General features: G+C 39.4%; 1 protein-coding gene across 2 annotated transcripts in view; it reads right to left on the bottom strand.

Annotated features, from left to right (window-relative positions):
• Positions 1-13,416, bottom strand: part of TRIO (trio Rho guanine nucleotide exchange factor) — a 263,174-nt gene that overhangs the window by 102,454 nt on the left and 147,304 nt on the right. For both annotated transcript variants that reach the window (XM_034411889.3, XM_034411890.3), the window contains exons 12-18: positions 12,999-13,168; positions 12,259-12,433; positions 11,337-11,532; positions 8,326-8,492; positions 5,393-5,512; positions 3,125-3,316; positions 1,588-1,737 (exon numbers count right to left, since the gene is read on the bottom strand). In XM_034411889.3, coding sequence (XP_034267780.1) covers positions 1,588-1,737; positions 3,125-3,316; positions 5,393-5,512; positions 8,326-8,492; positions 11,337-11,532; positions 12,259-12,433; positions 12,999-13,168 — 1,170 coding nt within the window. The remainder of the gene's footprint in view (positions 1-1,587; positions 1,738-3,124; positions 3,317-5,392; positions 5,513-8,325; positions 8,493-11,336; positions 11,533-12,258; positions 12,434-12,998; positions 13,169-13,416) is intronic.

Genomic DNA, 13,416 nt, shown 5'->3' with positions numbered 1-13,416 from the left:
TTTTTTTACTACCGGTTCTGTGGGCGTGGCTTGGTGGGCGTGGTGTGGCTTGTGGGCATGGTTTGGTGGGCGTGGCAAGGGAAGGATACTGCAAAATCCCCATTCCCTCCCCACTCCAGGGGAAGGATATTGCAAAATCTCCATTCCCACCCCACTCTGGGGCTAGCCAGAGGTGGTATTTGCCGGTTCTCCGAACTACTCAAAATTTCCGCTACCGGTTCTCTAGAACCTGTCAGACTGCTAGATTTCACCCCTGGAGCTAGGGATATGCATGAAACAAGAAATCTGCTTTGAACCTGAAACAAGCCATTCTATTTCCAAATAGTACGTTTTACATTTATAGTTTATTTTACCCAGCATTTCAAACATGCTCTTATCTGGTCATTTTAATAACATTAAAATAAATAAGATTTTGTATTAAATGGCAACATGATATCCTTGTGCTTTCCTAATTTCTTCAGTTTTCTACTCCAATTAACTAACAGTTTTGACATGGTGTTCTGAAAAACCACAGCTTCCTACTCATTTCCTTCAGTTACCTTCCTAGATCCTCTTTTCCTGTAGTATTTCTCAAACAATGCTATTTCCATATTTATGCCTTAAGTATTAATATTTATCACCAATAAATATTAATTGGAAGGAAAGAAAAGTTACATTGGATTACATGAAGCTACTTTAACCTTATCAGGCCTAACACCAATGCTTTGTTTCTAAGCTGCCGAGTAATAGGTGTATTCTTGTCCTGAAGGGCTAAGACAACTGAAAATTATTTTTCCATTTCCAATCAAGACTCTCTCTTCCTTTCTTATTCTGTAATCTTTCCAATTTTCATTCCCCATTCCCCCCCCTTTCCTCAATTAAAAGCAAGTACCGTATTTTTTGGAGTATAAGATGCACCTTAGTTTTTGGGGAAGAAAATAAGAAAAAAGCTGATTGGCAGGTGGATCGACCTCCCAGAATACCCCCAATCAGCTGTTCCCAGAGGTGAATTTTAACAACAGGTTCCTTGGTTGTGAGCTCTATGCCTTGCTTTTTTTGGGGTTTTTTTTTTCTGCCTCTGAAACTTCTGAAACTCTGTTTCAGAAAAAACTTTTTTTTCCTGCCTCTGACAGCCTCTGAAACAGCTTCAGAAAAAAAGCCACTGAAGCTCTGTTTGGGGGCTTCAGAAAAAAAGCCACTGAAGCTCTGTTTGGGGGCTTTTTTTCTGAAGCTTCATTTCTGATGCTTTTTTCAGCCTCTGAAACCTCCATTTGAGAAGCCAGGCAGGGCTACATTCGGAGTATAAGACGCACCCAGATTTTCACCCTCTTTTTTGGAGGGAAAAGGTGCATCTTATACTCTGAAAAATATGGTAGTTGTTCCCAGCCTAAGTAATTCAGCACACATGTATAAAACTCTACTGGAAAAGTGCTTAGAAGAACAGCTGCAGTTGTACGCTGTGCCTATCCCTTTGACCAAAAGCTGTTTTTCAGAAGAGTACTTGATACTGAGCACACAAAGCCAAGGAACCTTCACTAGGCTCTGAAGGTGCAAGAATTATGCCTAATAAAATACGGGAGAAATGTACATTGGAACTGTCACCATTACCTTCAAGAAGGCCTCCTTTTGTTCAAGGTGTTTGCTAATCATTGGAGTCACGTGGTCTGTTTCAGAGTTGGGGCCCAGTTTATCAGCGCCTCCACACCAGTCTTCTTCTCGCTTGTATTCTTGCTCCAAACTTTCCAGCACACTGCATACCTATCAGCCAACAGGTTCAGGAATGATGAAGGATAAGTGATCATTTCTACACAACCAACGATCACAACTTGGTTTGCCAGCTTCTTTAAAAATCACAAGCATTTGATTAGCCCTACATATTTGATATGTGCAACTTATCCCATTCATGCTGTGCATAAATAAGCACACAGAATTACCCCGTTTCCCCTAAAATAAGACATCCCCTGATAATAAGCCCAATCGGGCTTTTGAACGCATGCACTAAAATAAGCCTTCCCCCCCCCGAAAATAAGCCCTCCCTGAAAATATTTAAGCGCACGCGCAGTCGGTCTCAGCCATTTCCTCTGGTTAGGGTTAGGGAGACAGAGCTCGAAATCAGGTAAGACAGCAAGAGGAGCCCCATCTTTCTCCACATGCCCCAAAATAATAAGACATCCCTGAAAATAAGGCCAAGCACTTATTTCAGGGTTCAAAAAAATTATAAGACAGGGTCTTATTTTGGGGAAAACATGGTAATATAATCTCAGAGAGGAAGGAGGGATAATTAGTTTGTTTTTAACTGCTTTAAAGATTGGAAGTCACTTCTTTAATTATCTTTTTCTTTTCTTTCTTTACTTGTATTGTCTCTTACTTTTTCTTTTATCTTTTTTTAAATTTTTCTTTATATATGTTTTCATGTTTATCTTTTATTCATATCAAAATGTTCAAAAATATTATATTTTTAAAAAAGAATTAACCTTGATTAATACATATTATTACATGACATTACATTGTTGGGCTTGGCTAAAATCAATTAGACTCTGCTACCAGCTGAGACCATGGTACCTCTGGTTGCCAAAGTATGGAAGTAAAGCAAATGGACTGATTCTGTAAGTGAAATTCATTTCAGCTGCGGAATCTGTGTGTTAACTAACCCACTCAATCTTCTAGCAAAGAAAGACTCCTGGCCCATTGTTTTAATAGGAGTATACTTTACTAAGGCTTAAATGGTTAAAGAAGTAGCGAAGCTGAATCTGGTGTTTTGGTGTGCAAAACAGTACAATTAGCTTTCCCTTTTCCCTGGCCATCCCTGTTATGAATTAATGTCCAACTAGGTGCTTGTATATTGTTTGGTTAATGGACACTCAGTTCCTTTCCAGCTCTGCATTCCAATGAGTGACCTTGGGCTGGCTGGTGTTTCTCACGTGTCAAGCTGGCACTGCTTGGTTTCTATTCCCCCCCTAATTTTTCCCTACATTCCAATCCTTTCTTCCCTCTGCCAGTTACTAATGTCAGGCTGTCAATTTGTGATGCTTGGCTAGCAGAATGGCAGCCATGATACTGTGTAAGAATTTTTTATAATAGTTTAAGATTTAAACAGTTTAAACTGTTACATTACCGTACTAAACAAATATCTACACAAGCCTACCTGCTCTGATGTTTTGTAAAAAGCCACAGAGGCATTCACAAGTTTGAGCCGATCTTCCATCTTGAGCATCAGCTGCTGCCAATGGGAGGCCACCTTCTCAGCACAATCCCTGATCATGTCCATGTCATAATGATTAGCCTGCAACATTGCCTCAGCTTTCTGCTGTACTTGGAGGGCACTCTGGTGAGTTTTCTGATGAAATATAAATAAAATACACCATTAGGTTTGTGAACACATAGTATCAGCATTTCCAAAAGAGGCTTATGTCAGCTCTTTCATGTCTCATTTTTGTCAGGGAACTAGGTGATAGATTAGAGACCAGAAGATCATGAATTCCAGGTCTCCCTTAGGCCTGGAAGCCAGCCCGGAGACTTTGAGCCAGTCATTCTCTCTCAGCCCAATCCACCTCACAGAGTTATTGTTATGGGGAAAACAGGAGGAAGGAATATTATGTATGTTGCCTCCAGTTGTACAGATAAAAGTGGCATATAATTCTAGTAAATTAATAAGCATCAGGCAGACACATACAGCTTATTATTAACCTATTTTAATAAAATTCTGCTCTTCTGTTGTACGTTCCTTATCATGGGCAAAGCTTAACAAAAACTGAGATAGACAATTAGAGATAGTATTCTCTACTCACAGATTGACAGGATGAGTACATTTCAACACATTTCCCAATCACATGGGGTGACCAAGTGTGCTCCCTTGTCTTTTTTTAGATTATAAAGCAGTGTGCGCGTGCAAGACCAGATGAGCTAATTGTACTTTATTATAAGACTACATTAACAGAATCTGGCAAGTTTGAAAGTATAAATTTCTGTCTGTCTGCTTTACAGTCGGAGATGCCAGGGAAAGTCCCTTCTCCGCCTCTTTCTCTTCCCATTAAGAAGCTGCGATCTAACCCCTCTCTCAAAGTCTTTCTCACACACCATTGCCCACATATAGAGAATCAAATGGAGAGGAAGTTTCACAGCAGAAATATGCTTTCCTGCTCTTCATTCCAATATGTCCCTCAACCAATGGTGAAATCCAATTTTTTTTTCTACCGGTTCTGTGAACGTGGCTTGGTGGGCGTGGTGTGGCTTGGTGGGCATGGCTTGGTGGGTGTGACAGGGAAAGGATACTGCAAAATCTCCATTCCCTCACCACTCCTGGGGGAAGGATACTGCAAAATCCCCATTCCCTCTCCACTCCTGGGGGAAGGATATTGCAAAATCTCCATTCCCACCCCACTCTGGGGCCAGCCAGAGGTGGTATTTGCCGGTTCTCCAAACTACTCAAAATTTCTGCTACCGGTTCTCTAGAACCTGTCAGAACCTGCTGGATTTCACCCCTACCCTCAACCCAAGACAAGGATGAAGAGATTATGAAGCTTGTAGAGACAGAATGAAGACAGATCTTATTCCAGGTGAGATAAGAATTCCTCTGTTACTTATATCAAGGAGCATGAACACCCAGCACTGATTCAAAAACATGGTTGAATTGCTTGGTCACTGTTTGTTTTATGATATAATCCACCTCATGACAATTTGCAAGCATATCAGCACTACCAGCTTCTTGCTGAAGAGGCACTGGTGCTTTTGCTTCCATATTAGTCCTATTTCCATGATATGGGATTCAGCCATGCATACTATGTTACCATGGCAACCTAAACTTGGGCAATACATCATAAATGAAATTATAACTTAGAAATATCCAATACTACAGAAGTGAAGATAATTTTAACCTCAGTATTAGCTTAGCGCAGTTGATTATTAGTGACCTTGTCAACTAATTTTAAAATATTGCTCCATAGTTGAGCCATCCAACTTGATATTTTTCTGCACTCACTGACAGCAACTCTTTTGCATTTCAAGCAGGCACAGCTGAAGAGGCAAAGTAGAGGCCCCTCTATCTAATGATTTCAAATCCTATTTCTCATATTTGGCAAGAAAGGATAATGTAGCCTTTGTAGCAAGTATGAGCAAATGCAACAAAACAATTTCTTTACATGTGAATATGCCCTAGCAGCTGTATAGATGATTGATGGCTATTGCTCCTGATGCAGAAAACGCAGGCCGTGGCAGATTTATGAAAAATCAATCACACGGGATAATTTTGCCTCTGGACCAGCTGCTCACATGGGAGGCAAGAATCTGTTTAGATAGAATCTGGCATATTAAAGTGGTGCACCTAGCAATATATTAAATATGAATAAATATATACTATTAAGTCCATATTTCAAAAGTTGCCTTTACACAGTCTCCCAGACTACACCACTTTTACCTCTATTGCATGCTGGAACTGCTCATGTTCACGCTGCAGCTGCTCAGCCTCCTGTAGCGAACTAGCTGTAATTAGGCCAGCATTTAACATGGACTCTCCATTTCGGATCCAACCCAATACCTAAAACAAAATGCAAGACAGAAACAATATAGAACCTTCTCTTCTACATTTGAGCAGCACAATCAACCTTACAATTAATATTATCCATTTTCTATCAGTAAACAATCCCAGAGGCAGGGGGAAACCATTTAAAATAATCAACAAATAAAAATGTATTGTATTTTTTAAAAAGAAGCTCTAAAGATGACAGATACGTTTCATATGGGATGGGGACTGGAGAGGATTTTTTTGAATTTTCTTCTCTTTTGGTAACCTTTCTAAAATTCGGGACACTGGGCTGGCTAGATGGTACTATTGCCCCTTCCAACCTATCTCTTGAAACCCACCCTATCATTACGTTTGAAGTTTGTTAATCAGGATTCTGAAGCGTTCTTTATGGAGAAGTAACAATGATTAGATGTTATGAACATCTAACATGATTAAATGTTCTGAGTATCAGGAAGGGTAAAACAAATTCAAGCAAGGGAATGAAAAGACTTGGCTAGATTAGCTAAGCTTTCACCTGATAGAAGAGAACATCTGGAATTATGTGCAAATGCTAGAGAAATTATCATTTTGCAATAACAGTCACTATTAAGTCTTTTCATTTTCCCCAAATAAATATAATTTATTTTCTATATTATTAGATAAAATGGTATTGCATAATTTTTATCAGAACAAAATACCAATTGTAGATATGTGTTTAGAAGGGATTCATTAAAAACAAGTAAGTTGACAGATTCCATGGTGAAGACTTTCGTCCATCTTCATGCCCTAAAATGTCTTTTCTGTTGACTATACTGAAGATATTCATAATTCAAAAGAAGATGTAACTGCAACAGGGTTAAACAAATTCACCCTGTTTATCAGATATTAAGCTCAGAGAAAAGCATTAGAATATAAATGTTCAAACATTTGCATTTCTGTACTGTATACTTACTAAAATAGCAATAGCAGTCTCAACACATTCTTAACATTCCTATTTTAGTTCTATTAAGTGTTTTTTACATGTCAGAGTTCAAGGACAGCCTATCTGGCAGAGAAACTGAATAAACCATGCACTGAATGCCCAGAAAAGTAACAGAGCAAACACAATTTATTCTACCATATCTGATCAAGCACCTGCTGACCTATGAAGACTTTTCTAACGTAGAATGAAAATACTAATGTGTCTTCCTTCTTGGGTTAAAAATAAAAAGACTTATATTTTTGGAGTAACCTTACTTGCGGCAGAATAAATTTCTACTTACAAATATGAAATAATGAGAAATGAAATTCTAGAATTCTGATCACTGACAATGTAAGACTGACATTAATGTTCTTATTCTTAAACAAAAGATTATAGGTCTTTACTTACTAATCCATTTCTATATATTTTTATTGAAAGAAAGAAAAAACTTTCATCCCAGATGGTTATTATTATGCTTTCCTTACTTTATAATTTAACAATATGATAATCTTTAACATTTCTAGGAAGATACAAATTTTATTCCCATAATTATAAGTTATTGATGGTTCATTAGTTTAACCACAATCTGTAGCTAAGGATTTGCTTTCGTTTAAGTATCTAAAGTCATGCCGCCACATGTCAGAATCCTGGAACAAGACTTACAAGAAACTTCTTGGATGAGAAGTGAAATGTCTTCAAAGAAAAACAAGGAAGTCCAGTCGTCTCCTGAAAAAGCACCTTTGGGACAACTATGACCTGGATGACTGAAAATCTCCACAGACATTTAGCTATGCACTTTGGGATGAACACCCTTCGAACAGTGCATGAGTATGAACTAATTTCCAGAAAAATTGCAGACTACAGGAACTATTTGCGCTTCAGTTTGAGATGCAGGCAACACAGACTCATCCCCAACAGCCTACACCTGTCTTCAACAGTGAAGGGACATAGGGCAGAAAGCATCCTGCAGCCAAGAAGCCTCCAAGCACATTTGCACTACTCAGGTGACCCTGAGGACACAGATAAACCTCCTAGTGGCCTCAACGGCTCTCTCAAAAGAATGCAAATGACCAGCTGTCTGCAAGGAATATAAATCCTTCCATTCCCCACCATCCAGTCAAAGCTGAAGAAGCTTCTTGGATGAGAAGTGAAACATCTTCAAAGAAAAACAAGAAAGTCTAGTTGCCTCCTGAAAAAGTACTTTTGGGACTACCATGACCTGGATGACTCAGAATCTCCATAGACATTAAGACTAACAAATGATTAACTACCCCCTCCCCCAGATTTAGCTTTTAAGCCAAGCAGAAAAGTGGAACGCCATATTTCCTCTGCCTTTCCAGCTCTCTGCAAGGACTTCTTTGTAGAAACAGAAGTGGAGGGAGATTTGGCTTTTCCTGGTGACTGTAACTCTACTCGAAACATCATATAGATATCCTTTTTTCTCTTTTTGTCTTCCTTTGAGCATTTCACTTATCCATAGATAATGTTCAGTTGTATTAATGTCATGTGCCAACCCACTCAATTAACAATATGGCTTTATGATAAAAACGGATGTTGAACCATGGCAGATTCATATCACTGAATAGATACAACAATGGAGCCTCACTGCATTTCTCCTTTTGGATCGTACCATTTATCCTTCACAGGTATATGCGATTTGTTTCTTCAAAAAACTGGGATTTGGGAAATGGAAACAAAGAGAAATTGGCTGACCGTTCTAGGTAATTTCGGTGGGAATTCAAATGAACTGTCAGACATGTCTTATCAATTCTGCTAACAGATAAATATGATTGCATACAAAAATGATTTGGGTTGACTGCAAGTTCGTTTTATGCCAACGGATGGACATGGTATAGAGAGATTAAGAACTACTGTTGTCTTATACCTGCTTGACTTCAGCCTGCAGATGGCGTAGCTGCACACATTGTTCCAAATGTTTCCGATGTTGTTCTGCTGCGAGGTCTAGCTCCTGCTGTTTCTCATGGAGGAATTCCAACAAGTCTTGCACCCGAGTTGCCATGTCCACATCTCTGTCACAGAGCAGTTCAACACCTATAATCACACCCATAAGTTATACCTTCCCATGTGGCATACTTCACTAAAACTCACATACATGACCTATTAAAGCAGTGGGTCTCAATCTTCCTAATGCCACGACCCTTTAATACAGTTCCTCATCTTGTGGTGACCCCCAACCATAAAATTATTCCTAAAACCATTGAAAATATGTGTTTTCCGATGGTCTTAGGCGACCCCTGTGAAAGGGTTGTTCGACCCCCAAAGGGGTCCCGACCCACAGGTTGAGAACCACTGTATTAAAGGATACACAGCCAATTTTATTGATTTATTGATTTATTGATTGATTGGTTCGATTTATATGCCGCCCTTTTCCGGAGACTCAGGGCAGCTTACATTGCGTTAAGCAATAGCCTTCATACTTTTGTATATACCTGCTTAGTAGGCCTTTCAGCCCCCCCAAGCGGTGTTCTTTTTTATACAAAGTCAGTTTATTGCCCCCACAATCCGGGTCCTCATTTTACCTACTCGAAAGGATGGAAGGCTGAGTCAACCTTAACTTTAATTTTGCAATAGTAAAAGCTTTTTAATTGCATGCATATAAACTGCTCAACCAGTCCACCCATTATCTATGTGTAGATGGGCCTACCAATGAGTGTTAAAGCAGTCATCCTCAATAATTACTGCTAATTTACTACTACAATAATTCACAGCCTTTGTCATGGTAGATGGAAATTATGGGTAAGTTACATTCCAATTCATTTGGAGAGCACTGGACCAGATAAGTTTGATAAGGGCAGGTAACAGTAACAGAGTTGGAAGGGACCTTGGAGGTCATCTAGTCCAACCCCCTGCTCACGCAGGAGACCTATACTCGGGATTTGAACAGCCAAACTGCGACCTTTCTGATTGACAAGCTCAATGTCTTAGCCACCGAGCCAGGTATTAGTCCATATGCTATAAGATGTCTGCATATCCCTTTGAGATGAGGTGGTAAAGAGAAGGATTTTTTTAAACAAAAAACAGACTCATCAAAGCTCCAAAAACAATTCTGTTCCTTTTAATAGCAGCAAAATCATGTTGTGCTTGTTGCTGTCAAAACTAGAAAGGGTTGAGATAGGAAGCTGAATCTAAGTTTATCTTTTAAGGTGTCATACTCTTTTAACGTGGCAAATTTCCATGTATCACAATACTGCCTTATGTCTAAGGATATTTTTACCTATGTAGTAGGGCTGTATTACTATTATCCTTTTCATTTTTTTCTACTACCTTCTCCTATTGGTATCTTATGATTATATTACTTTGTTGTTTGTATGTACACTGAGAGCTTATGCACCAGAGACAAATTCCTTGAATGTCCAATTACACTTGGCCAATATTCTATTCTGTTCTGTTCTGTTCCTATTCCAAATTAAAATAGTTCATCAACTACACAGCAAAATTGATTACCTTGATTTTCAAAAATCAAACCCAACTTAACACCCCTCCCCCCCCCACGGTTAAGAATAGTTTACACATTATAGTTGCTCATAAGAGGCATACAATGGAAGTCTTAATTTTATTGCATTTTATCAAAACTCATTTTTCCCTCTTGATTGGTGACTTGGCTATACTTTACATTACAATCCAATAATGCCACAATCTGTAAAAATCTAAATATTTATTCATATTATTATTAGTGTTTTTGAAGTGGAGGTTATGGGTACCATAACCTATATCCATGATGGTGAACCTGTGGCATGCGGAGCCATTTCTGTGTGCACGTGCGCCATCACCCTAGGTCAGCTCTACCGTGCATGCACGTGTGCCTCCCGCTGGCAGAGTTGATTTTCGGGTCTCTGCCGCGCATGCGGGAGACGTGTGCACATGCCCATGCCGCCCCTCCCCTCCCAGGAGTCCCCATGCGATCCGTTTTGGGTGTCAGGTAAGTACAGGGCTTGCGCAGAGGCTCTGGGAGGGTGAAAAATGGGCCTACTGGAAGCCCAGAAACGGGATGTTTTCGGCCTCTAGAGGCTTCAGGGAGGCCTGCTAGGCCCAAAAGAGGGCATGGGGGGGTTGCACGCGCATGTGCAGTGGGTGGGTGGGGTTGCACGCACATGCACAGGGCAGCACAGGGGGATTGCACATGCATGCACAGGGGGTGGGGAGTGCATGGGGGGCACTGCATTATGGGTGTGGCATGCATGCGCGTGCTATTGCACACACACTTTTGGCACCAAGGAAAAAAAGGTTAGCCATCACTGACCTATATGATGGGAATAGGATATGGTTCATATCCAGGTCCATATAATTTCACACACGAAGTTGTGAATTTACTTAACCTTACACATATTGCTGTACATTTTCAACATACTTTCATTAGATATTTATTCCCGCTTATCTTTCCATACCATGAAACATAAGAGAAACAGCCTAAGGAGTTGCTACTTTGCACTGTATATGCCAACACAAACCCAATGTAATATACAGTGATGTGAGTATGAGCAGTGGAAGCTCTTCTGTAATCCTCAGCCTCAGAGTTATCTATCACATCTTCCCAACATGGTACTTATTCATTGTAGTTTGCAGAATCTCAAGCAGATCTGGCAAGGCAGAGTTAACTTTTTTGTTATTTATTTAAGATAACATAGATGAAACTGAAACTGAAAAATGATTATATAGCTGCTTATTTTAAAACTGGAATGTTTATTAATTTTCAGTAAAACATATTCTATACCAACCTTAATAAAATACCTTTTCCCTTCCAAAAGCAAAATACCTGACACATTCTATTTCTTTGAGGAGTACAATAAGATTAAAAATCAATGATTCTCGTGAAGTCAGCCTAGGTAATCTCAATAAATCCATTAACCTGGTTGAAGTGGGGCAAACCCATCTTACCAGAAGCCTGAACTTCATTGACATACTGTAGAAGATCTTGTCCTTGGTGGATGACATCGAAAGTCAGGTTATTCATGGTTAGTGCTTTGTCTGCATGGTGCTGAAGTCTTTGTTCAGCTATTGTAAGATCCTCAGTGTCAAAATCATTCATTTGTTGAGATAGTTCATCATTCCAAGATTCTAAGTCTGAAATGATCTAAGGAGAAGAAAATAACACTCATAAATTATCAATAAGGTCTGAGATTTCAAAGGGAAGAGAACGAGTCTTATAAAAGACTGAACATTTGGTAAAATATACCTGGACTCTCCAAGAAAAAGCTTTATTTTCATATACCATGATGACTAAGCAAGAAATAACAAGAAACCAGTAGGTGTCATTGTTCTCTGTCATAGAGTTTGCATTCCCATGTTGTGCAGATGTCATGGAAGATAATGGAAACTGTAGTCTAGGAGACCATTATTACACACGAGGCTCAGTAACAAAAATTCTCTGGTAGAATTTTATGTATATTTTGTTTCATGAGGATTCTGTTATTGTGAATTGAGCTAATGGCTCATTGAGAAGCTTTTAGATTTTTAATATATATAACATAATACTTAGGGACAAGAAGAACTCAAAAATGTCAAGATATGAACTCAAAATAAACCACAAGCAGATTGTTGTTACTAAAAATAAAAAAAAATTCTTTAAAACTGGTATTTAGGAGGAAATGGACAATTCGAAGCATCTCACACTGTTTACATTATTACCTGAAAGCACCTTGACTTATTGCCTTTGGGAGATTTAATGAAGAAAATGAGAAAAACTAACAGCATCCAAGTTTTTTCTTCTTGAAGAGAAACTCCTGTTTTCACACCAGCCCAAACCCTTAGTGAGAAAAAGGAAATATTAAATACAGTGCAATATGGACTGCAGACTCACATCAATGGCATCTCTCTCAAAGATCCGCAACTGCAAAAAGAGCTCCAGCTTTATTTTGCGCTCCTGGAAGAGCTCCTCCATCTGGGATTGGGCCTCATCCAGCTGCTGAAGGACTGTCTCAATGTGATTGATGGAGCTGTTATGAGGCGTCTTGTTGCTTGAGATGGCCGAATCCCTATACAACACAGAGAACAGGCATGTAAAAACAGAACTTGAAATATAAGCATGTGCATAAAGGACCCAGATTGTGGGGGCAATAAGCTGACTTTGTATAAATATACAAAAGTATGAAGGCTATAGCTTAACGCATTGTAAGCCGCCCTGAGTCTCCGGAGAAGAGCGGCATATAAATTAAAGCAAAAAAAAATATCTCTTCAATCTTTGGTGACACATGTCCAAAATCATGTTTTTTCACCAAAATGTTGCTTTGAGCTAGCAATATTGCCTACACAAACTGCTTTTATAATTAACAATGAATTAAAATGCGTTTTTTCCTTTACCAAGAATTAGGCCGCAATTATAGGTTGCAAGGAACATGGTTTGAAATGGACCAATGTGAAGTCCTTCCTTTCTGCAGAGTGTAGTAGATCTATGCTATGGCATTTTCCTTGACCCTCCCAGCAATGAGAGGGAAAGGGGGCAGAGAAACTCTTAGCCTGAAAAGTGCAGTAGATTCTGGAAGGAAAAGAAGAGGACTTGATGCAAAGTTGATATTTCCACAGAAGGCCACATCCTCCTACCTCAGCTGCTGTATTAGATCCTCGCCTTCCTTGATAACATTCACAGTAACTTGCAGAGTGGTCTGCTGCTGCTGGCCAAATCTTTTGATCAGCTCCTGCACAGCCTCCACAGATTCAGCATAGACATCATCCAGCAATTCCTTCTGCAGCTCTTCCAGCCATGTCCAGAGCTGCAGGACAGAAAATACAATTATGAAAGAAAACCAACTGTTAGATTAGGTTCGTCTCTCCTTCAGCCCCTTCTTTTAATCATACTTGCAAGAAAAGCGGTTATGATATGCAAAGATTAGTTGTTCAGAATTCATATGATTCTGCCAAAGTTTGTGTAATGCTCTAGTTACATCTCAGCTCCCATTTCCCCCATGTGCATCATAAGGACGACAAACTTGGCCTTCTCTTGCAGTGTTGTTACACTATT

Source organism: Pantherophis guttatus, chromosome 3, assembly GCF_059756535.1.
Source record: "Pantherophis guttatus breed Tessera chromosome 3, ASM5975653v1, whole genome shotgun sequence".
Classification (NCBI taxonomy): Eukaryota; Metazoa; Chordata; class Lepidosauria; order Squamata; family Colubridae; genus Pantherophis; species Pantherophis guttatus.
This window is presented reverse-complemented; position numbering and strand designations above follow the sequence as displayed.